General features: G+C 36.7%; 1 protein-coding gene across 4 annotated transcripts in view; it reads right to left on the bottom strand.

Annotated features, from left to right (window-relative positions):
* LOC5572351 (E3 ubiquitin-protein ligase CBL-B-B) overlaps nucleotides 1-26909 on the bottom strand; it is a 293118-nt gene that overhangs the window by 52367 nt on the left and 213842 nt on the right. For all 4 annotated transcript variants that reach the window (XM_021841121.1, XM_021841122.1, XM_021841123.1 and 1 more), the window contains 5 exons: nucleotides 8977-9123; nucleotides 8760-8903; nucleotides 8578-8694; nucleotides 8389-8513; nucleotides 8190-8311 (listed from right to left, as the gene is read on the bottom strand). In XM_021841121.1, coding sequence (XP_021696813.1) covers nucleotides 8190-8311; nucleotides 8389-8513; nucleotides 8578-8694; nucleotides 8760-8903; nucleotides 8977-9123 — 655 coding nt within the window. The remainder of the gene's footprint in view (nucleotides 1-8189; nucleotides 8312-8388; nucleotides 8514-8577; nucleotides 8695-8759; nucleotides 8904-8976; nucleotides 9124-26909) is intronic.

The following is a 26909-nucleotide window of genomic DNA, read 5'->3' as shown; positions in this document are numbered from 1 at the left end:
GAGACCGAGAATATCTCTGCATCTCCACAATCACCACGGGAAGGGTGTTTATTAGTGGAAAAGGAAAAGATCTGGGAGTCACCTTTGGTCGGTGATGCGATCCATGGATAAGGAGGAAAAATACGATTTATATTTTAAGCTAGTTTTTAGTTATGTCTCAAAAAGTTTTTGGTAGAAGATTTAAAATAAACGTCAACATCTATAATGTCGAACCATTTAAAAGAAGTTTTTATTAATGGCGAAAAGAGAAAAATATATGCGTTTATTTTAAATTATATGAAACAGGAATAATGCCGACACTTGTAGTGACGAACCATACATAGTTTGTTTGAAAATTACATAATAGTATTATTGAACATTTATGCCTCAAGAAGAAAAGTTTTTGGTAGAAGTTTTAAAATAAACGTCGACATTCATAATGTCGAACAATTCAAAAAATATTTTAAGTAATGTCAAAAATTTTATATGTATATTAGAATTGTATAAAACAGGCATAATGCCGACACTTGTAGTGACGAATCATACAAAGTTTGATTGAATATTACAAAAAAGTAACGCTTTCATGAAAAAATGTGTTATCATAAGCATGAAACGAGCTCACCAGTTGGTAATCCATCCTCGACTGAACACGAATATCTTTTCGCACTCACACAGCGCGAACAGCAAAACTTCTCGGCGCCCCGAAAACGAACCGTCTTGTTTGGGCTTTCCAAAACACTGCCCAGCACAACACGCGAAACAAAAAACCAAACTCCCGGCGTCTCGAAAACGAAGCGTCTTGCTTGGGCTTTCCAAAACACTGCCCAGCAAAACCCGCGAAACGGAAACCAAACTCCCGGCGTCCCGAAAACAAAGCGTCTAGCTTGGGCTTTCCAAAACACTGCTGTACTCAAATCTATTTTTGCAGCGTCCATTAATTACGTAACGCTAAAATTGGAATTTTTCGATTACCTACCCCCCCTCCGTATGTATGAAAAGTTTCAAATTTTCGTATGGGCTGTAAAGATTGAGCCTACTCCTCCCTCTCACTAGAGCGTTACGTAACATGTGGATGTCGCCTTTTTTGATCCTCTATTAAAATTCTGCTAGAATACATCAAAAAGAGCGTTAATAGTTTACAATACATTTCTAGGAATTTCTTCCGGAATACATTTTAAGCTTTCTCCAAGAAGTTCTCAGAAGATCCCAACTTATGAAAGAATCTTAACTAAGAATTACTTATCTTATCTTATCTAAGAATTACTTTTCAGATTATAGAGTAATGAATAATACTCAGTTTAATATAAGAACAGGTAGCATTTTATGGAAGGCATATAATTCTCTTTATACCAAACGTCCATTATGTGAAACGTCCACCCATGAAATTATGCCAATCGTCTTTATGCGAAACGTCCGCCACCGCTTTGAAGCATTTGTTTTGGTATTCGCCAAGTGTTTGATTTCCGCCAGGAATAATAGCAAAATTTATTCGATACATATCGTATTCTCCGGAATAAATTTTGTGATTTCTCTGAATATGGTATGAATGTAAAGATTTCACAAATTAGTTGAAGAATTATTTCTAGGAAATTCCAGGATAAATTCAAAGTGGAGTTCTAGAAGAAAAACTTTCAATGTAATCCTAGAAGGATTTTCGCAAGAATGTTTTGGATGAATATTCAAATATTTGAGTTTATGTAGAAATCTTTGGCTGGGTTCTAGAGAAATTTTTTGAATTATTATTAAATAAATGTAAAGACGGTGTTTCTAAAGAATTCTCTGAGAAATTTTATAATGAATCACTGTAGGTTTTTTTTTCTTATGATTTGAGAAAAAAAAAACATAGATTCTTCAAATAGTTCTTGGTGTTAATTTTAGAAGATATGTCCGGAAAGATTCCTGAAGTATTTTATGGAGATTTTTTCAGATACATATCTAAAAGTACTTTTGGAGAAATCCTTCATTCCATTCATTACACAGAAAAGAGAGAAAAAAGAGAGAAGACATTACACAGAGAAGAAAATGGAAGAATGTTTGCTGACATACATGGAATATTTAGAGCACGGTCTTATCTAATATCTGGAAAAAAATATCTTGAGGAAAAAACGCATACTAAAAGGCAGATGAAGTTTGGAAAACCATCTTGAAAAGGCGCTTAAAAATATTGTTAGTATCCCTGAAACAACCCTTAGTAATTGCGAAAGGAAGCAAAATAAAATATTTGAAGTAATTTGTGATAAATTTATGTCATGTGCCATAAATCTTAAATAAATACTTAGTCAAATCCTTGAAGACTTTTTTCAGAACTCCTTGAACATCAATGTTTTTTTTTTTTGCTAAAATCAGTAATATTTTGCTAAATTTTGCCGATCTGAATTTTTCCGCAATTATTGGCTGAAGTGTTGTTCGATTAGCTGTAAATTTCAGCTAGTTCTGCTGACCACTAGCAGAGTTTTTCTGAAATTTCAGCAATCTGCAAAATTTTAATCTAAAACTCTCATGAACTCTCTTTTAACAATGCAAAGAGTGTGGATGAATAACTGAAACACGGTGCTCCCCAGACCGATATTATCAGAAAAAAATCTCCATCAAATCTGAGATAAGCAGTCGTTTTCTATGGTCAAGCTGTATTTAGCAGTATTTATGAAAAAAAAACTTGTTGGACCCGTGTTGAAAATACGACCTTTTGAAAATATAAGGCCACTAATTCAAAGGAAATCAGTGATATTAAGACGGATTTTCGTTTACCGTGGTTATTACGAGAAATATACCATCAAGACATGGCTCAAAGCTGGCTTGTCTAGTTGTTTGTATCCTGTGAACAGGGTTTTGAAACAAAAGATCGATAGAGCTTGGAATTACGCCATTTTCAAAGCGTAACCTATTAGCACTTATTTTAGATGAAATAGGTATTCTAATACCATTAATAATGTTCACATGTTGTCAATTATAAGCTGAAATTACATGTGATAAAAGTTTTTCACAATTTGCTAGTTTTTCATAGGCTCAAGTGTTTTAAGGCATTACGAAGTCAGTTTGAATATGTAACACAATTATGTTTTGTAGGACAATATTCTGGATCATTTGGTAAGCCCAAGAACGCACGTTTCAATACATTTCACATGCTACTGATGGTTACATGTTCTACAGAGGTGCGTCCACGTTCTATTCCATGGGTAGGACAAACGTTAACAAATATTGTGTGCACAGTAAAGCAAAGAAAAATGTTAACCCTATGGAATCTTAGGCTGGAAATTGAAAATTACTATATTTAGGGGCTCAAACGTAATTAATGCCAGTCGTTACTTTAAGACGAAGGAAGTATTTCGTCTTTATAGGGCTGGTAGCTATTGAGGACTTTAAAAATAGGAAATTATAGACCTTTTGTCTGAAAAAAGAGACCTGAAGGGAAGCAAATAGAGGCCGAAAAAAGAACGAACAGGAATTAAGAAAGCAAAACGAAACCTAGTAGGAGCCAGTTTGATTCTTCATACCATCAGAGCACAAATTTATCTTAGATCTAAGACTATTTTTTAAGAGTTTCTCGTTACATTACTACAAGTATTAATGCTCATGTTGTGTATGTGTTATTTATGATATTCTCTAAGAATTTCATCAGAAATTATTTCAGGTATGTTCAGATATTACTGCAGAAATTTCTAAAGGCGTAATTATTTCCCAAGAAATTTCTCCAAGAATTTCGTTTAGGATACCTCAAGAATTCAACCTGAATTTTCCACAGAAAAGAAATTTCTCCTGAAATTAAATTCTTTAAGTTTTTTTTTTAAGAAATACCTAACTCCGCAAGATTTTATCCAGTGATTCAAACATCGTTTTTCCTGAGACATTCAAAGATTCCTGGGCAAAACATCTTCTAAAATTCAATCAATATTTAACTTCTCCAAAAACGCCATCCATTTCATGGATTTCCTATGATTTGAACTCAACAAGATGCCGTCTGCAATTGCTCTAGAGATTTCGTCTAGACTAAGATTTTCTAAAGTAAGTTTTAAAAGTTTATTTTAAAGGAAATCTTCCAGGAATGTCTTTTAAGTCATCCTCATTGAATAAGGATCTTTGAAAGAACTACTGGAGTTATGACAAAGTTTTAGTAGATTTCATAAGTAAAATCCTTCAACCTTTTATAGGTATTTATATCACATCATATCAAATCTCGGGATATTCCACAGGATTTTCTAAAGGATTTTTTCTTAAAAAATTGGACAGAAGAAATGTGTGCAGGAATGATTGGAGGAACTATTGGAAAAAAAACTGTAATATTAAATGGCAAACTTAAGTACAAGTTTGGAGATTGCATGGGATTTTTTTTAAACTTTTGAAGATTTCTTTGGAAAAGATGCTGGAGTAGTACTTGGATGAAGTACTGGAGGAATTTATAGAAAAAAAAAATAGATTTGTTCGAAGAACTCCTCAAGGAGTTTTGGATTTCAGTGAGGAAATGTGATTGAGTACTTGAAGGAATCCACATGAACAGGCGGAGGAATTCTTGCAGAATTTCTTAAAGAAACCCTTAAGCTATTTTTTTCAAAAACTTTGAAATAAACCTTTGTGGATTTCCTCGCAGAAAATTCTGTAGAAATCTGTGAAAGATCTCCTAGAGTAACAACTGGCGAATTAGGTTGAAGGAATTGTGAAAAAATATATCTGAAGAAATTCTAGGATAGTTTTGGGTAAAACATCAAAATAATACATGAGGAAGTTACTGGAAATAGTAGCTTTGGAGTTCTCCTGGATTTCCTAAAACAATTACTGGAGAAATTCTTCTAAGCATCCTTTGAAAAATCGCTGGTAGTATTTCTAGAATGATTGGTAGAGAAATCTCTAAAAAAATTTTGGAAGGTATTCCTCTAAAAGACCCTGAAACTATTTTAATTAAAATGATTATGATAATTCCAGAAGCTTTTCCTTGGAACATCTGAGACGAAATTTTTGAAGAGCATGTTGAACGTGTTAAAGTCACTGGAGCCTGTACAATTTTGCACGAGGACAGCAAAAGTTCTGTTAATTTGTGTAGCAATGCTTCGATAGACTATATCAAGAGTGACAGCCCGTTGAGAAATCACTAACACTATCACTACGACTGGTCTTAGTTTAATTCATAACTTCTTCCAAATATTCTTCAAGAATCTTTTGATAATTCTCTATGGATGTTCCAGAAACTTCTCAAGAATTACTTCCAGGAATGCTGACGGCAATTTGACCCAGAACATATACAGGGTTGGGCGTAGATTTTTTTCTAGGAAACCATCTATTGATTGTTTCAAAAATGACGGAGAAATAACTTGTTTTTGAGGATATACTTGCAAAATCATTCACAGCTGAAAAATATTCATGAAATTCGATACAAATAAGACAAAAAGACATATAAGATGTAATGGTATGAAAAACCCGCTTAAAAGTACGATTATAACAAAAAAATGTACATCTATGAGCAAATAGCATGTATCGTCAAGTTTACATAATTGTTCTTGTTTTTTTTTCCTTCAAATTGTTTTCAAAGCCTTGTCTTCATTGCCGTATAGTCTATTTAGTTTTCCCAAAGATGTACTGAAACCGTGATTATTTACCAAGTTTACCAAGTTCCTGACGTCATAATCCCGGTACATCCGAGATCCAACAACTCTCTTGTACTTCTGCGAGATGTTTCGAGATGTAAGGTGAAAATACTAATAATAACTTAAATTTGGAGGAAAAAAAAAACATTTGATTATTTTACTATGTAGATTCGCACATAAAACAGTTGCTGATTTGAGAAGCTGTCAAAATAGTTTGCATTGTTATTCAAGACACGAAATCTACAAGTATATTTGTTCGATGTTTCGGAGATGCTGTATTTACTGAGGATAAACACATCTTAAAAAGGAAAGCACCGTAAAATGCCAAAAAGATGCATTTGTGATTTCGGTCACTATCGTTCTTGCTTGACCCAATCCTCACCTACATTTTTGATGTAATAAACACCGTATCGAAAAAATTAAAATTTTTGTGGCAAAATCAAATGGATTCCAGATAACAGTGAAATGTATTGAACAGACTTTCATCCTTTTACAAATATAACAACAGAAGTCAAGATACATGCGTGATGCTTTTCACAGTAGAATTTTAATGGTGTAAGTATTCTTTAGTTTCAACATACAAGTTTATAGATATATTAAACAAAAACTACCATTTCTAAAAGTGTATATTCCGATTAATTATGAGTTATAATATGTTCCCTAGCATTATATTCAATTTTCCATAGCAAATTATTTGAAAATTCTAGTAATATCAGCGTTATTAACAGAAATATTTCAAAAATTATATTTTTCCGTTTTTACCCAATCTCACCCCCAGCGACGGTACTGAAAATGTCAGCTCGGCAAATTTCAGCAAAAAATGGGTGACTTCAGCAAACAATAATTTGGTGTGTAAATGTTGTAGATCTTTCGATTCGATACTACTTTGAACCAAATTTTGATTATACTTTTCTTCTCATAACTACAGTAAATGAAGTACCGAATAAATACCACTGATTTCCTTTGAATTTGTGGATCCAAACCTTAGAAAGGGCGTTACTTCAAAACGGAACCTTCGATTTTTTTTTAAATTCTGGCCAGACATGCAGCTATGGCTATGGCCATAGAAAACAACTGGTGTGCTCAGATTTGATGGGGATTTTTTTTTCTGATGATAAATCCAAGGGGAATCCTTAGAGGAATAAAACGATAAATCCATGGAAAAATCCATGGAAATTGAGAGCTTTCTTTGCCGATTGACCGTTTTTGCATGTGTATATCGTGTGGCAGGTACGAAGATACTCTATGCCCTGGGAATCGAGAAAATTTCCTTTACAAAAAGATCCTCGACCAGCGGGAATCGAGCACACGACCCTCAGCATGGTCATGCTGAATAGCTGCGCGTTTACCGCTACGGCTTTACAGTTAATTTAAGACCTCCAGAGACTCAAAAATGATCATTTTTAGGAAAATCCGGAAACCTGGTCCAATTCAATCGTTTCTTAAAAGGTCAAACAAAGTAGCCACATTATAATCGATTCCAGAAACTATCTGTGACTTGAAATTTGCCTACTTCCAGGGTCACAAAAGCACAGCACCCTTTTCACCCGACCTGACCATTTGACCCACAGAAATAACTCCGACCACAGCTACGTTCCCGAGATCCTTGCTTTGGCCACCTTTAGAGACTAGATATGTGTACGAGTATACAGACAAAAAATAATTGAAATTCTTTAAGTATTCGCTGTACCCGTAACGCGGATAGATCACCTTTTCGCGGTGCGTTACGGGATAAGATCTACCAATTTGAGCCCTAGTATCATCTTGCTTATAAGGCTAGGTTAATATGTTCTGGTAATTCAAGGATTGGCGGTACAAAGTCCTTATTACTGGCAACAGTTTCTGAATTTAATCTATTTTACCTAGCAGATGGTTAAAGACTCGGAGTTGGTCAGTCCCGAGACTACACTTGAAGCCAGGAGAACAATCATGAGTATTAACTCAACAAGAACTGTTAAGCTTTGGTAATTCAAGGACTCACGTGAATTCTGATTACTAAACAAATTTTCTAGCTTGATTCGGTTTTGCTGCTAGCATAGAGCCCCTTTTTTCTAGTATTTTTTTGGGACTCAACTAAAAGCGAAACAAGGATGTGACTAGAGTTCCGTTGCATGGTCAAATATCAGTAGTGCCGATTTGATTCCTCAGAAATTTAATCGATTATGTTTGCTAAGGGGCGCGCCTTGGCTGAGATGGAAATTTCTATGAAGGGTTTAAATAGCGGGACCTTTTCATCATAGTCGATTTTTATCAATATCTGAGGAATCAGAACGTGAACTGTACGAAAATCGATGCTTCATTATCTATCAATGGAAATTGAGTAATGCGACATGCACTATATACTAAGGATACGGGTAACGCCACAATAGATCTAAATACTGGTCACAGTGGCGCAGCCGAACAGAGAAAAAAAAAAATATTCGCTGAGCGGTGAGAGTTTGCGTATTTTGTCTTTCACTCAGGCATGTACGGGCTAACGAATTAAGTATCGTTATGGATAACATAGGATAGAACATAGGGTAACCAGTTCAAAGTGTTACCTCTGTTTCTCTGTGGTTGTATTAATAGACTTCACTTGCTGGCTTAGCTCAGTGGTGATGTAAACGGTCGGTACCTAACCAGAACTTCACTTACCTGTCCTTCCGAGTCGACCTGCCACGCCGTCAGACAAGGCGTACACAGCAGATGCCCGCAGGGTTCGATCCTAATGTCCTTATCGTTTTCGGCACAAATTTTACACAGCTGAAAGGTGCTCCCTGTTTTGCGAGAAAATTGAAATGTCAATATCCTAGGTTCACTGCCCCTAACAGGTCTTGGATCTGATCAATCTTACCCATCTCACAGTACAGTTCGTACTGTTCCTGCGTCACCGTAATGTGATCCTCCAGAGGACTCTGTACGGCAAACGAGAGATCGGGATTCTGCGCCTTTCCGTCGGGGTACAGGTAAAAACCTTCCCTGTTAGGTTACAAAAATTTCAGAGTGAGTTATGATGTATTCGACGACTAAGCACTCCACTTACCTATGACCATCTAGTAAAGCTTGACATAATGACTTGTTTTGGGGAATTGTTTGGAGGATGTCGCCTTCCACCGTTACGTAACCTATCGCCCACTGACCTAGTCGTGTGCAGGATAATCTGTGATTTCGAGAAACAGAAATTAAGGGGCTGAACAACAATTCCCATGAAACCGGATGACCTACCTGAAAACATAACTACCAGCCTTATTGATATACTTTTGTAAGCGTGCCTTGACTTCGTCGTACGTTAGGAAGGCGACGTAGCCCGGGTGCGTCACAGCTAGGATTTGCCAATTTCTCAGCAACGTATTCCACGGTTGAAACAGCCTGGCGGGGGGATTGGAATTTTGCACGAAACGGTTAGAACAATATCGATGGTCGAGAACAATTTGCGACTTACCTAGTAAACACATCGAATTCAAAATTCGATATATAATCATTGCACGTTAAGTCTATGGTGGTTTTGAGTGCCATCGCTTCCAGCCCGGAGCAGATGGGATGCACCTGGGAGAGCTCCTGTCGAAACAGCTTCCACGGAACGAGTGTGCTACAGTGGGGAAGAGAAAGGCGGAAAGAGAGACGTTAGAGATGAGGTTTTTCTTGGTTGCTTCAAGCAATTTCGAGTTTCATAATGGCATTTTTCTCGCGTCAGGCGATGGTTCCGCCAAATATCTACTCTTGCTGAGGTTTTTACTAGACGGTATATCTTTGAGAAATAATTATGGTCAATCATTATTAACATCCATAATATGCTCGGATAAAACAATGTTCATCCACACATTTTGTGGGCATTCAGGCAGGTAACATTGAAGTATGTTTTCTAGCGTACCGTAAAATGGGGTGTTAAACAGACGTGGGGTTTTAAGGGATTGAACTTCTATCAAGTTCGACAAATCACACAAACGTCGGATGTCGATGTATCAGCCATCTGAAATGCTTGATTTGTTTGGAGGATTTTGAGCTACTGATGTGGGTTATTTATAAATATAAGATATTGAAAATGTTCGGGGTTATCTATTCTACTTTTTCTAAGTTACTTAACTCATTCGATTCTTGCCTTGAGCAAATTGCTCTCTAACTTTGTCCATAGCTTTTCAACCCTCCAATTTAGCCTCATGATGTTAGTTTCTCATTTTTTATAAGCACTTTGCTATGCCTTTGAAAAAGAAAACTGCAAATGGTATTAGTTTATTTTTAGTTTCTCAAATAGCATCCAAGATAGCGTATTTTTCTTTATTATGGAGCAAAACGGCCACCGATTAAACATTGCATGTAGTAGTTCGTGTAATGTACATGTCTTTATTTCCTATTTACAAAGCAGAAGCTAATTGATAATTTAAAACATAATGTTATGATGGGATGCTTTATAATATGTTGAGCTCTCTACTAGTCAATCCGAAAAACTGACATAACTGAAATTGTCTCCATTCCAAACGAACTATGTATTGTCAAAAGTCACAGTCGAATTGTATATTATTACACTAGGTCAGCACTTAATAACAGTAAAATCTTGATGTAGATAAGTAAACAAGTACTTGAATGTCAAAAAAAAAAAACATGTTATTGTGGAATATTTGAAGAAAAAATCACTTTCGGAATTAAAATGCCAGCTATTCCATTTCTCAACTTCAGAAACCACTAGCGGTGCTTCGTTTTGGTAGGGTAAAAGCACCGGTTTTGGCCAGCCTAAGAGAAAAAGTCAATAAAATTTAAATGGTAAGCCGTATTTATTCTACTAATATGTCAAAAGCAAGCTTTCAATCCATATTATGTATGTAAATATCAACACTGTGCTATAACCATACTTTCGTTTTGAAAATCCCGTTGGTCAATATAGGCCAACGGAACCAGTTTCGGCCAGAGATTTAACTTCGGTTCCTAAATTGGCCAATCGCATTGATTTCTCATAAGAGTGGTCAAATTAGGAGTGCCCTGGCCAAATTAGATGTATGGGAGTTAAAATTATAAGGAAAATGAATTGTTTTTCTTATGTTTTGAATCAATTTGGACGAGTAAATGAATTTAGCTATATCATGTGAATGTGATCTACTTAACAAAAAAGGTTTTATGCTGATTGGCTATGAGAAACGGTGTATAATGCCCTATGACTACAACTGGCGTATGACCATAATCGGTGCTTCTACCCTATATTATTATGATTTTGTTGATGATGTTTACATTTTCATTAATTTTACTCCAACAATTTTCTTTTACCACACTTGCCCAAATCGATATAGATATAGATTTCTATTCTATTGTGCTTGCACAGCCAATATTGAAAAGCATCCTGGAAATATTGAAATTTCTTCCAGTATTTTCTTGTCAGCATTAATATTTGCAGCATATCAATGATTTGATACATATATTAAAATGGCCAGGCCCACTGTGCTGACTTGGGGTTTGAAGGTAATTCAAAAATTTCCGGCGATCAGATTATTCACGAATGAATAACATGATAGACAGAAAATTTTGAAACATTGTGAGGGAAGAAACGGGGACAACCATACCATCCGTTTCATTTAGGGAGATAGGCAAAATCGTTGGAAGTGACGTTGCTAGAAAGTTAATGCACACTCCATTGTTTTTGTCCTTTTTCTAGGATGGGACACAGGTATTTCTCCCGTATGTCCTGGCTCTAAAGCCTGGGCTTAAGCGCCCTTACTCGCTCTCTGAAACGAAAATAAAAGTTACTCTGATCCCCATCCCGTAAAACAGCAATTTATGTATGTAAATTGAAAATGAACACACGCAAAAACACCACTAACACTGGCATTTTGGACCACATTCCCATATTTGTTTTGATATGTAAATAAAACTTAAAATAATTATAATAAAAATCAGAACAATCTCACTCAGTTGATCGAAGGCCACGGTGGAACTGTCAGCGCCATGTACGCTTCCATCTACTGCGCTTCCATCCCCTTTCGCTCATGCCAGAAAACGCTCACGATCGATCACACGCCAGGTGCACATTTATTCCACTTTTGCCAATTCACATTTCTTTTTTGCACTAACTTTTTAACTACTGATTTTTATTTCATCAAATTTTACAACGCAAAGCTTTGTTTCGGAAAGAATTGTTTCAAAGCACAAGCTGAATTCCGAAAAATTCCATAACGCGGAACCGAGATAAACGTGACAGAAAATTCTTGCTCAAATAAATATAGATATTAATAAAAACTGGATTTGGTATGTAAAATTATATACTTTTTTCGTTCAAATACCACAACAACTTACACACTTAAAGAGTTCCAGTTTCAATTACCCATATACCATGCTATTTGAAAACAACGAAATCTAATAAAAATCATTGAAATTTTGTTGATTTACAAAAGTCGATTTAAATACGTTAGCGTTAGCGTTAGCGTTAGCGTTAGCGTAGTTACGGTAAACTTCGTAGATTGGATACTAGCAACATTCATGTTTCTTTTTAATAATCTCATCCTGACTACTTTCAAGAACAAGGCAGGGGAATATACCTTGTTCAAATCATAAACAAGAAAACTAAAAGCATGAATATCGCTATTCCCGGCCACGCCCATCTTTACCGTAACTTGGGATAGGGGAAGGAAATGTTGATGTAGCACTTACTTAATGAGAGGCCACCGACTCAGCGACACCCTCATAAGTGCTACGTAGTTGGAGGTTGGGAAAGGTATATTGTCAGGATTCGCCTAGAAAGCTGGCGATAGACCATAAATATTTGTTGTTTAAGCGTTTTCAAATTAATCTTTTGAATGCCGGCAATCAAAAGAGAAAACAATAGCTTATTTATAGTATAAATAGTATTTCGTGAAATGCTTGTCGATTGTGCAGTAATATTTTTGCTCAATAACCAGTCAAAAGCAAAACCGATCCCTCCAGGGTCATCGGATTGTATAAAATAACGATACGCGTAAAACAAAAAATCTGGCGACAAAAACACGCGCAAAACCGTGAGCAAAATCTATCTGACGACGCAAAACCGAACTGTCCTGCTTGGGCTTTACGAAGCACTACCCAGCAAGACGCTCCAAAACAGGAAAAAAAAAATCTCCAGCGACGAAAACACGCGCGAAACCGTGAGCTAAATCTATCGGACGACGAAAAAATTTACATACTTTTATTAGTAGATGAAAAAATCGAATTTAGTACTATACCATTTAATTCCACTGGAGTTTGTATCCTTTGACAGATACGCGTATTTCGACCTCAACTGTAAGGCCGTCTTCAGTGTAGTGTACTAGACTCGACTTATTTAGTAGAGTCTATACGACACTGAAGACGGCCTTACAGTTGAAATCGACATACGAATATCTGTCAAAGGATACAAACTCTAGTGGAATTAAATGGTATAGTACTAAATTCGATTTTTTCATCTACTAATAAAAGTATGTAAATTTATTGTACAAATGATTACAAACCTATTGATAATGATCTAGAATTACCTGGGTCAACTAATAAGCCTTTTTAGTGCCATAAATTCTTTTTTTTCACTGTTAGTGCTGTCTCGCACTGTCTAATGGGCAACTTGAAAACATGATGGTATTCTACTAAACAGCTCGAAGTTTTATTATCAATGAATAGCAGTTTTCCAACACACAACTATATTCAGGTATTCAACTTTTTTAACCCGTATAGGCCTGAGTGAAAGCAAAAATGCTCAAACCCTCACCACTCAGCGAATACTAAACGGATTCAAATAATATTTTGTCAGTATACTGGCTCACATATCTAGTATCAAAAAGTGGCCAGTGGATTTCGGAAATGTTCCTGTGGCCGGAGTTATTGCGGTGGGTCAGGTCGGGTGAAAAGGGTGTCGTGGTTTTGTGCCCCTGAAGATAGGCTAATTTCAAGTCACAGATAATAACCGGAATCGTCTATAATGTGGCCACTATACCAAGAAGTTTTAAGTAAAACGCATCAGTGTAGAACTTTTGAGAAATGATTTAATTGGATAACCTTATGTATTATATTAGTCTAATCCTTCAAATAATCATTTTCGTGTCCTCAGGCGCCTCAAATTTTCGATAAAGTGGTCAATTTGTATCTAAACATCTGTGTCAAGATTATGGGAATGCTTTTCAGTGAACTGCTATGTTGATCTCTACTTCAAGGGAATTGAAACGGTAAAATATCCAAAAAATCTATAGCCGGTTCTTCCGGGCATTAAGTCCGAGTAGCCACATCTGGTACTCTCTAAACGGTGAAAAACTTTTTGTTTGGGATGTTGATTATCAGATCATAATGATTTATGCAAATTAAAATTATTGCCATTACAAATAAATAAAGTTAACTTGTCATGTCCCAAAAAATCGCCCTTTTTTACCCGACTTGACCCAGTGACCCACTGGAATAACTCCGGCTACAGGAATATTCCCGAGTTCCTCTGGCCACTTTTTGAAACTAGATATGTGAGCCAGTATACTGACAAAATATTATTTGAATCCGTTACATATATTTTTGAGCGGTGAGGGTTTTAGTATTTTTGCTTTCACTCAGGCCTATACGGGTTAAATGGGAAATCATCGAAAAACACCTAGAAATCGATCATGAGGATAAAAAAATATTTGGTTGAAGTTTTAATAATATTCAATATTAAACTTTAGTAATTTTGATGATATTGAAAATGAAAAACAACTCTTGTCGCGTCATGTCGCCGCCATTTCTAATATTGCACATCAAAAACCATCCTTAGATCTTACAAAAAACGTTCAAAATTTTTGCAGAAATTTGCTGATTTGCAAGCTATTTGTATAATTCAATATTTTACATATATTTTGACAATATTTTTCATACAAAGTTTATTAAAAATATATGTAACCACTATTCATACACATTTTGATCAAACTCGATCAAATATAAACAAAATTTATGCTTTCAGCCCAGTTTGATAGCAATTGTAATTTAAAAAACTTTTTTTTTTAAAGTTACGTAATTTATGAATAATCCCTTCTGAAACAATAAAAACGCCAAATAACAATATTTCATCGATTAAGGCGATAAAAATAGTTTTGGCCAAACTTCATTTTTTTTCGACCATTGTGCAACGGTGGGACATAAATATTCTTTTTCAACAAACTATGAATGGTTCGTCACTTTGAGTGTCGACATAAACTCTGATTCATGAATTATTTATGTTCAACATTTTTTATCAAAACACCCCTTTCTTTTTACATTTATTTTTGTGATTAAAAATTTTTTTTGAATGGTTCGACACTGCAAGTGCAGACTTGCGAAAGGTTCACTTTATTTAACAAACTTTGGATAGTTCGCCACTGTAAGTGTCGGCATAAGAAAAAGAGTGTTAGGAATGTTACATTTAGGTATTTGTTCAACAAACTTTGAATGGTTCGTCACCTCAAGTGTCGGGATAATTTTCCTCTACATAGAAATTGTTCATATCAAATGAAAATGTTATACTTACATATAAGCATGTTTATATCTCACAAATAATTATTTATCATGGTCTAATCGCTTATCAAAAAGAATCCTGTGACCCAACGATGCTCCCCATTAACAAACATCCCTCCCAGTAACCTTTGTGGAGATGCAGAGGCAAACACGGTCTCCAAATGGAAAAAGTTACACACTAACATTCCTTCCTCAATCCCACCTGACTGCAAGGAGGTGGCCGGCGCCGTTATTGACTCTGTATAAATAGTGCACTGAATTATGCACACTGAAGAAGATTATGGCCAATTCCAGCCAAACTTCTAGTTGATTCTTTGTGCATTTTCACTGACTTCGGTCAATTACGGAATAGCAACCATTGATATGCGTATCAATGTCAAAGTCTAAGCTAAGCTAAGCATTTGTATGAGATGCGGTCACTGTGCGTTGGTGAAGTTCTTAATTTTATCATAAGGCACCCTTCTCTTTTTTGCAACCGAGCGTGAATGGATTGTTTTTATACGAAAATCGTTTCCGTATGAAAACAACAAAAAAAAAAATTCCATTCGATCTTGTTGCTGGAAAGAGAAGGCATCGAAAACCTTATGAATTCAGTAGTTTCCACAATAGAATTCATTTCAGTGTAAGCTCATTGTAGATAAATCTACACAGCAAAAAATAAATTGTACGTTCCTCATCTAGATATCGAAGGGCCATCGAAATAGGAGAGCTCGAGACAAAGAACAAATTTGTAATGAATACTAGATTAAAAACCGCCCCGTTACTAGACAAATAATAAACAAGCAGATGTCATTGCATGTTCTCAACTTGTTTTGAATCACTTAAATTTGATCTAGTAACCTTTCAGAATGAGCATATCGATATACAGAGAGAAAGTCGAGATGTGAAGATATCGAGATAAGGAGGATATTGAGAAATGAAGAGATAAATAATACGCAGAATGAAAGGACCGAAGAAATCATCGACATACGGAAAGTTATCGAGATGAAGAACATCGAGATGTAGGGAGTCGAATCTATCATGTAATGCTGCAGTTGGACATCTGTCTCTTCACGAATATGGCTTGACTAGCCAGCAGTAGTTGAAACTTGATCTAGCAATCAATAGAACCAGTATGGAAATTAAACAAAAAATAAACAAAACTTAAAGTTGGTTTCGAGCTCTGGGCTAATGATTAAAAACCTCAACGTCCAGTAGTTTACAAATAAGAGGAGCAGTCATTGCAGAATTCTTTCTCATTTGATTTCGAAGCACTATCAAAGCAAGCGAATTAAAACATCATGATGGGCAATGTAACGCAAGTTGTAACATGCTTGATGAATAATAGCAGCGAACGAGAGCCCCAAAGAGAGAAAGCGATGATAAAATCCATTTTTTTCGCTTGTTTACCGTTGGGGTAGGTGTTTTGTTTGACTGGCACGATAAACAATCCCCAAACATCCGGTAGCAATAGTGTCCACAAGATTTGATACTTTTTTAGATGGGTTTTATCATGCACTGCTATCCCCCCGATCAAATCAGAGCTGTAGCAGTAACGATAAACAGGTTCTCATGATGCGCTGCATGTCATGATTGTTACAAAGAACGATAAGTGAGAGATTCTCTCATTTTTTTCAGCATTCTATCCCTGTGAGGAGAGTTAGTTACTTATGTCAAGTTCTGTGATGTTTTTTAAATTGGGTTTACACATTAAGTAGTGATAGTTTTTAATTTAAAATAGGAAAATACACAGTGTTAAATGGTTGCAATTTCAATAAGAACAGGAATATGCATAGTATTCTGTAAATTTTCAAAACAAAATTGATGTATTTTGGAATATCTTTATCTATTTGAAATATAGACTAAACAATTCGAGTTAGGGGTACTGTGAACAGTCGCATTGAGTAACAAGCATACCCGACATGCAAAATAAGTGGTAAGCGTATCTAGATTCCAAACATAATTACTGAACATGCAATAAATTTACGTTTAAACATCATGTCAACAGAAACAAAACTTCGTCCATAAAATGAGTTTAATTTGATTCAAAAGCATCAAAGTTATTGCTCTCGAAAAATCATCATCACCATTTGCGCTTCTTCATCACGACCGTTCAATGGTTTAACTTTTTAGCTTTAATCACACACCCATACAGACAACAGTTTAAAATTTCCCGCCTGCAGCACTTTCATTCGCTCGGAAAAGTTCGCCCTCCGGTGTCGTGTGTCTCATTCGTTGTAGGTAGGTTGCCAGGAAAAACCACATTGAATTCCACCACTACATCGGATCGCACCGGAACAAAATGTACTGCTGTTTGCCGCCATCCTCCTCTGCCATTGCTATCTCCTTTATTAAAATGTGTAATTAATTTTTAAAACTTTTGCTCCCCTGTCTTGTCTGACACTGTGGGTGTGTGTAGGGTGGGGAGGGGGAGGTGAATTGCTGCCATAGTACAGGCGGAGGACTCTACATTTCTATAAAAATGAGTTGGTCGGTGCTTTCCATCAGATTGACTTCTCTTTGGGTGACGTGTAGGAGAGGATGGAGTTGGTGTATGGTTAGTTTGATTTTTTTATATATTCTTTATTGAAACTTAAGTTTATTATAATCATATGTATACATTGACTCTCTGAACGCTAATATTTTGAATTTAAATATCATTTTTCGCTATATAATATTGAACTGAGTTTTCATGCATTTTGAATCCGTTCTCCCCTACATTACAGTATCTACCAATAGGAATTGTGCGAAATGTGTCGTTTCCATCATACCATTTCGTCGGATTATGCCACAGTTCAGTCTGTGTTCGCCGGAAGCTTCCTTGAGGGAAGACCGGCAACACATTCGCCGATTTTGATCGAGTCTAACAAGCATTCTCCATCATTACTGGAATGAAGCCCGCTCGGCACCTGAAATCAATTCACTAAAAGCAAACTCAATGAAGGGATGAAGGTCTATAATGCTTTACAGGGGAGATCTTCACAATCATCGTGAAATAATGAAAATGGATTTTGAGTGCGCTTCCCATTTTATTTTATTTTTTACTTTGTTCGTTGCTGAATCCTCAAAATTTATCTGGATAAATGAGCTTAAACATTTATTTTGATAGAGAGGTAAAAATGCATACGTAACAATCAATATTCTTTTATTTATATTCACCTGTAGAGAGATTCGTCCGAATCCCACGAAGGGATTCATCTGAATCCTCCGGGGCATTCGTTGGAATCTTACAAGGAGATTTGTCGGAATTCCGCAGGGTAGTTTGTCTGAATCTTTCAAGGGGGATTAGTCTGAATACCGTACAAGGGGGATTCGTTTGTATCCCACAAGAGCGATTCGTTTAAACCCATCATGGGAGATTCATCTGAATCCACAAGGGGTATTCGTATGAATCCCTTAAGAATAATTCGTTAGAACCCCACCAGGGGAATACGTCAAAATTCCACAAGGGAGATTCTTCTGATTCCCCCAAGGGGGAATCATCTGAATCCCACAAAGGGGACTCGTTTGAATCCCTCAAGGGGGATACGTCTAAATACCATAGGAGGATTCGTCTGAATCTCACAAGGGGGATTCGTTTGAAACCCTCAAGGAGGATTCGTCTGAATCCCGCATGTGGGATTCGTCTGAACCCCTCAAGGGTGATTTGACTGAATCTCACAAGGGGAATTCGTCTGAATCCCTTAGAGGGATTCGACTGAGTCCCCCAAGGGGGATTCGTCTGAATCCCCAAAGGGGGATTTGCCTGAATCTTGCAAGGGGGAGATTAGTCTGAATCCCACAAAGGGGATTCGTCAGAATTCCTCTGGAATGATTCGTTTGAATCCCGCAATAAGGATAAGTCTGAATCCCACAACGGGGAATCAATCAGAATCCCTCAAGGGGGATACGTCAAAATCACACAAGGGTTATTCGTCTGAATCCCCCTAGGGGGATTCTTCTGAATCCCTCAGGAAGGACTCGTCTGAATCCCGCAACTGAGATTCGTCTGAATTTCGCAACGGGGATTCATTTGAATCCCACACGGGGGATTTGTCTGTTTCTTACCAGGGGGATACGTTGAAATCCTACAAGGGGGAATCGTATGAATTTGTTTTTCTGAACAAATTGTTGAGTGCCATCTTCATCTCATTCTACCAAGACATGCAACATTTTCCAACTATGTGAATTAGCGCAACCGTTAAAGTTTCATTTATATGGAACCAGGTGCTATAATCGTTAGATTATTGAACCACCTTCCGGCTCCCGTTATTTACACAACCGAAGCCAAAGCAAAGTGTTCGTCGGAATCATTGTGGGGACGAAGAAGTAAGTCGGACGCCCTCTGCTCGTACGTCCTCTAAGCATATTTAAATAATTGCTTCCAATTCCAAGAGCAGTTCCCCGCGATTGTCACCGTAGTCGTCAGTCAGTTGGTGTTCCAAAGTTTGCACGTGTCTCGAACCATTTCTGCCACCATCAGCCATCGGTTGAACAACGACAATCATGACTGGCACCGTGCTGATGTCTCTATAATGGGAAATGTTGGCAACGAACGACGACGACGACGATGACGCTTTAATTAAACTGAAGAAGAAAATCACGGAGGCAGGTTAGGTAAATGTTTACACGATGACGACTAGGAAGGACGGACGGACGTTGAAGTGGCTTCTTTGAAGAGGGAAATAAATGTGTCGCAAAGCTGCAGCTGTTCTTCGCAGTTGGGAAATATTGAAGAAAAGTCGATCTTTCATTGGGCGAATTGCTTTGACTGGAGTGTGTGGGTTATTGCATTGCATCATTTTCTTAAGGAGCCACTTGACCTTATGTAATTCCAGAACAGTTTCAATACCACTCATGAGCATCTGCAGTTCAAATTAATACCTTCTGAATACGCTATGGAGAACTCTGATACAGAATACTTACTCTGTTCATGCTTTGGAAGTTATGCAATTTATTAAATATAAAGTTGTTATAGGTATGAGCATTGTCAATATCAAGTCAAATTCAGTGAATAGAAGTGACAACATGCAAATTTGTTGGAACTCTTTCACTACAGGACGCAAGATTGCTTCGCTACCAAGCGTACTGAGTTGAAAAACTTTCCACAAATTTGCATGTTGTCACTTTTATTCACTGAAGGGTTCGATGAAGAGAAATCGATCATGTTACTTACGCATTTACTCTAGCACACGCTTGATATGTATTTCAGTCGGTTGTGCAATGTAACAGGGACATGATCAGAATCAAAATAAGTGTGAGTAACCAGTTGCCTACAAAGGTGACTAGAGCCGGTTGAGATAAAATCAATCTGAAAAGGCTTCCTAGAAGAGGAAAACAATTAGGGCTATCAGGGTATTGAGTTGAGAAATATCCTGAAGAGCACTCATTAAATACAATTCTACCATTGGAATTGCTTTGCGAATTATTCCATGAGAAATAGTTGGCATTAAAGTCCCCAATGACAAAAAATGGCTTATTACGCAAAGTTTCATTCATATTTGTATTTGCGTTTTGAGCTGGACAGACATATTGAAATATTCCAACTAAAGAATCTTAGTTTCGAACACGTGCTCTTTTCGGCTCGCATGCAACTCGATGGAGTTCAAGGCCTTGCGGTTTCGCTTCAGCAAACTTGATAAAACTAAAATTAAGTTTCAGTACAATTCAATTTGCTTCAACCCTCAACACGGTGCTTCCCATGGAGTAAATTCGATTTATCGATAACCTCTCTTTTGCAAAACTTCTCACCGTTTCAAGTTTCCACGGATTAGTAAGAGATGCGAGAGACCAGGCCAAATGCTATTACTTTCACCGACTGTGGCAAAACTTTAAACTGGTTCCCGCGCGAAAATAGTGAATCATCACCTCCCCAGCCAGCATCTAGCACAGTCAGTGTGAACTTCAAGTCCCACAGGGGGATTACAAACCAACGTTGTCGGCTCGCATTTCCAACAAGAATCGGGAAAACAGTTTAGCAGGTGTACGGACACTACCGTGCAAAAGTTTGGGGTCACCCCCTGGAACATACAAGAGCTGTTGTCTGTATTATTGTGATTACACGTTTGATTAAAATTTAATTTAGTCGTACTAGACAATGAGTTATTCTTACTTCGTCGGTATTTTGACAGAAAAAGAAATGAATTAAATGAAAAAAGTGAGAGTACCTTTTGAATGAACCATAAAGCGTTGCAATAAAGTTATGTAATCACAGAGATATGGAGAAAAAACTTTCGTATGTTTTTTAGGGAATGACCCCAAAATTTCGCACTGGAGTGTATACACCCATTGAACCCATTGCGGAAAGGGTTGAAAAGGGTGAAAACAATTATTTTTAATTCGCTTTTGCCAACGCGCGTTTCCGCAGGAACCACGGCGAAAGGGTTTTGTTTCGAACATTTTCTTGTGTTTTTCTGCGTGTAGACACCAGCGTAAGCTGCTTTGAATTTGCTGGAAATTTTAAGTACATAATCTACTTAGAGGCCACCCGAACGAAGCAGGTTGAACTTTGTGCGGGTTATCGTCGGTCGGAATAATGCTATATCCGTTTTGTGGCAACAGTTGAATTGTGCTGAAGTTTGGGAAGAGCATTATTAGTATCGATTGTAGTGTATTACATCCCACAAAAAGTTTGTACAGTAATTCCCTGTATCTTATTGGAGGAAAAACGTTTATGGAAGGAATGAGATTTAGTTAATTAAACATTGAACATTGAACATACCTCTGCCAACCAATTGTGATCCCTATTTAATCACTCATCACATATCAAACTTTGTCTCCTTTCTTGCATTACGTCCCAATTAGGATAGATACTTTTTCTTAGTTAAGTGTTCTTAAGAGCACATCCACAGTTATTTGCTTCGAACTTTTCTTGCTTATTAATCTTTTTTTTATTCGTATATCGTGTGATGAGCACAAATTTACATTATGCCCTAGGATGTGAAAATTTCCAGTACGAAAAGATCTTCAATTGGCGGGTTTTGTATCCGGTCGTTCAGCTTGGTCTTGCTGAATAGCTGCGCATTTACCGCTACGGCTATCGAAGCCTCAAACACTAGTCTATTTTGCTATCTGTGAGTTTGAATCAAATGGAATTGAATATCAAAGCTGAAGGTGTCTGGGTTCGATTCCCGATCGATCCAGGATCCAGGTCATGAAAATTTCTTCGACTACCCAGAGCATAAGGTATCATCGTACCTCCTACACGATATACGAAGGCGAAAAAGGCAACTCTGGCAAAACAGCTCTCAGTTAATAATTGTAGAAGTGGTCATATACGCTGAGAAGCAGGTTCTGTCCCAGATGTGACTTTATGACAAAAAACCTGCACGAAGAAATCAGACTACCCAAAAAATAAGTTCTTTCTACTCAAATTAGGGTAAACTGCATTTAGTTTTTACCCACGGTTGGGTTGTTTTGCCTCTCTCGCAACAGAGAGTCAAAAACAGAGAGAGATGCACCGACCCATCGTCGGAGTTTAATGGAATAAGCCAAATTTGGGTTCTTTCGAGTTTACCCAACATTAAATTGTTTCAACCCATTACGGAGACTTCGAAAGCTAACGCTGGGTGATTTTTTTTTAGCACTGAGTTGTTTTTTTCGCTGTTGTCAAAGGAGAACTACCTAACGATAGGTATATATCAGTTAACCCAAATTTAGGTTATCCCACGGAAGAGCCGAATTGCGTCAAAAGAAGTCAAAGTTGGGTTGATTTGTGGCTCCGTGTGTATCTTCAAAGATGCTGAACAGAATGAGGAACAGATCAGTAAACGTCAAAAACGCATCAAATAAGGAGCACCGCAAACTTGTGTGTATATGTTTTTGTTGCACGCAAGTTTTGTGGAATTTAGTATGTCAGCGTTAGCAGTTTCTGACAACGTTGCTCAGAAAAAAACTAAAATAGGGTCAACCGAATTTCAAACGCCAAATACACAGTATTTTTCTATCAAAACACACCAATGACGAGATTTCAGAGACGGAACAAACAATTTTGCCAGAGATGTCATCAATTCAAATGAACACGCTCAAAATGCGACTGGTTTGGAGCTGCCGAACAGATTCGCCTGCAGCGTTTATAGGAAAATTGCCGAAGAGAATGAGGCTGCCGACAATAGTCACACTGACAAGAGATGTTCGCAGCGTTGTGAAACGTTTCCAGAAAGATTTTAAAAAGCCTGTCGGTGTGAATCGATAGTGGATTGAGCAGCGCATTAATGTAAACAAACAAACACGTTATTTGGCTGCTGATGTCCGAGAAAATTACAAAAGAAGCGCGACATCGGCTTAGACTGTCAAGAATACGTAAGTTCCCCTATAATACATAATCCTAATGTTCTTAATTCTAAATTCTAAATTGTGGGCTTCGTGGCCGTGCGGTTATCGACGTCAATCGGTTAGGCGTATTGTGCCACAAAGCGTGGGTTCGATTCCCGCTCCAGTCGGTGGAAACTTTTCGTTAAACGAAAAATTCATCACTTAGAGGCCAACCGAACGAAGCAGGTTGATCTTTGGGCGGGTTATCGTCGGTCGGAATAGTGCTAATAAATTCCACCAAACAAATTTCCTGGGATATCTGTAGGATTTCCATTTCCATAAATACCACCGGGAATTCAACTATAACATTCCTGGTGTATGCGAAGAGATTTGTTTAAGTCTGAAACTACATTTTTTCGGTCACTTTGATTAGTTTTTTTTATTCTTCCAAAGTGCTTCTAGGTATTTCTCACAATGAAATGTCTTCTGAAGTATTTCCCGTGAATCCTTTCAGAGACACCGCATTAAACACGGTTTCCCGACTGGTGGTTTACGAATCCCTATTTTTTGAACTCCATAAATACTGAAATTTTCAATGTTCCTCTGCCAACACGAGATTCCTAAACAGGTTATTTGTTCATATTTTTGGCACACATTTAAAATGTTTGTCAAATATAGCATATTACATGTTCTTTAAAGTTAAATGTAAGTTAATATTTTTATAGCACTTTCCTCAGAATAATTTAATGACCGTGGTACATGAAATGAACAACGTAATCACATGAAATTTATTGGACTAAAAATAAATCTATGCGATTTCACACAACCATTTTTGAAAACTTAAACTAAGATCGTATTTGGGGGTATCCAAAGCAAACGCTCGGCATATTTTCAATAAAACCCTTGACCATTTGTATCACTCGGACCATTGATGGAACCCACCTAGAGTTATCGTTCAGATTTCTTGTGAAATGGTTGGCGAATATCCCGAAAATGCCCTTTGATATCTTCACAGTAGCCTCCACAAGTTATTGGTATTGATTTGGGATGATTCAAAAATTATGTCATGCTATATTTTAATCTTTTCGACCCCCTCCCACTTTTTGTCACGTTTTTTGTATGAGTTCTCCAAAAAATTTTGCAAGGCTTGTCACGCTTGGCTTGGACCCCCTTCCCCACCTCGGAGCGTAATATAATTTGTCAATATATGTTCCTAAGAATATAAACGGAAAATTTCTAGACAAGACCTGATGAAATTTTTCAAATCTTATATGAAGATGACTTCTGGCGAAATAATCATAAAATTCCTGGGAAATATTTAGATAAGTTGCTGGCGGGATTTTTGCTGGAATCTTCTCCCTGTATGTTTTTTGTGGATCCTTGATGATTTCTTAAATTTAAAGGATCTGTGTTTTATGGTGATGCAATAATTTAGTTCAGTTCATGTTGATTCTTATATTGAACTATATAAAACTCATTTCTTGTTCCAATGTTGTAGATTTTGAGAACTTTAGCTACAGGGGTCCGCGGGATGCTTGAAAAACGCAGTTTCGAAAAGGTTGGGAACCACTGGCATATAACTTCATTCAGGCTTATTCCCACCGGCTTGCGGTCAAATAAGATGACGATCTTCGACCCGATCCTATATGATTAACGTTAATCGTCTCACGTTACTCAAGATGAAAGCTACTCGTCTCGCAGAATAACTCTGAATGATTTGTAAATAATTAACAAGCTGTAATTTCTTTTGAAGTTTCTCCAGAAACATTTACTTAATTTACATAAAATAATGTGTGAATTCTTGTAGTCTAGGAATATAAGCGTGGATTCTGGAAATAATACCTCAAGAGAATCAACCTCAAATTTGTAGACAAACTTTGTTAGATGTTTCTGCAATATTGCAAATTATATTCCTAAAACGTTCCAATTTTCATTACAGTTTTGTGTAGATTTTTTCACAAATTGCGCCTGGAATAAATTAAGATGGTTTTTTCTAGCTCCAAATTCCAGGAAGAAATATTTCCGAAAAAATAAGACATGAATTTATCAAGGGTTTCAGCAAAAACCTTTTAATTGTATATGAGCCGGATTGGACTCAACCAGAAACATTTTTTGTTTTAATATTGTACAATCTTTGAGCTTTTTTCGAACTCTTGAACTTCAAATGTTACTCTACTCTGTTATTTTACTTTATGATAGTGAACTATTGTTAAGTATATAACACACTGTATATCGTGCGTATAGAAACCTACCTCTAATAAGTCTATTATGCTAATTTACTATCTTAAAGTGGATCTTTTACTTAAAAATTTAATTTAACAATATTATGTTTGCTGTCTTTTATTAAATCTATGGTTTTTGCATGTACAGTGTTATCAGCCGTCATTTTTTATATCTCATAACAAGATAGCCCTAGATTTTCCCTTCTACTTTGCTGTACTCTTAATTCGCCTGTCTCGCAAATATATTCCACTTCTTATAAATTCTCTAGGCAGTGGGTACAATGCCTAATAAACCTCAGTTTACGCACTAATTGGGGGGTTCGTAAGTTTAATCAGTTTGTTAAACGAGGTTTTGTTTTTTGGAGTTTGCTTGTAGAAAAATATGTTTTATTATTTCCAGAAGTTATGCTTTTTCAGTATCCTAAGTGTATTAATAAATCAATAATGATTCTCAGTTCAGACAAAATATGTACAAGCCCCAGGTCTTTCAACAATTCATTGAGATGCAAAATTATGAAAAAATAATGGAATCATTCTGGTTGGCTTCGATCTCACGATTCCCAATACGCTAAATTGGAATTGGATATCTAAGAGAGCCAAAGGAGATGCAAAGTTGTGAAGGAGAATGTTGGTCGTGAAGTACTTTTATTTCAGGTTGGCTGACGGCACTGCAGAATCGTTATGCGTTCTGTGGCGTACTGGGTAACGTGCCCAGTCTAGCGCATTGGGAGTCGTGGGATCGAAGCCGTTCTGGTGGGCATTATTTTTCATTTCAATTTGTCAAAATTGACATTTGTGTCTATGAACTTCAGGTTTTTCTCAATATTTTAATGGTTTTTAATCTGACGCAGACCATCTACCATTTAAACAATTCAACAGAGCATTGTATGGATAAGTATCGAATTTCTTGATCTTCCAAGGAATATAGGCCTAAGGTTTTATAAGATTGAGCAATAGGATGCGGCTTATTGTTTAAAGTTTTCAAAACCAAAAATCAATGTTCTCTTATGAATTCAAATCACATTTTAAGAGAAACCTCCGAGTTTGAGCTAAAAATATTAAGATTTAGGGGTGGCGCAAGCGTCTTGAAGGTGAATTTTCAAGTTATGAAAAATGGTCTTCAGTAAAGTCACCATAACTTCGTTATTTTCTAACCTATTTAGAGCTAAACTTCAACATTAAATTTATAAAAACTTTGTAGAACAATTTTGTCTTGGCAAACGAAGAATTTTTAATTTTGAGAACTTTTAAAAATCAGCTGCACTCTAGAAGTTTTTGATAATAATAAATTCTAACCCTCTATACAACTGAACGGACTATTGCATTGATGTGTACGGATCTTCGAGGTCCTTTAAAGACTCCATCGTATATAGGCCTCCGGAGCTATAAGCGTAACCAGTGGTCTATTGAGAGTTTTTGATTATGACATAGAGCCTTAGCCATTCACATAAGTAAACGGAGTGTAGTTTTGATTCATACCGATGTTCATAATCTCCAGAAAGTCCTT

This window comes from Aedes aegypti, chromosome 2, assembly GCF_002204515.2.
Source record: "Aedes aegypti strain LVP_AGWG chromosome 2, AaegL5.0 Primary Assembly, whole genome shotgun sequence".
NCBI lineage: Eukaryota > Metazoa > Arthropoda > Insecta > Diptera > Culicidae > Aedes > Aedes aegypti.
Note: the sequence above shows the minus strand (reverse complement) of the source record. Positions and strands in the feature narration are given on the sequence as shown.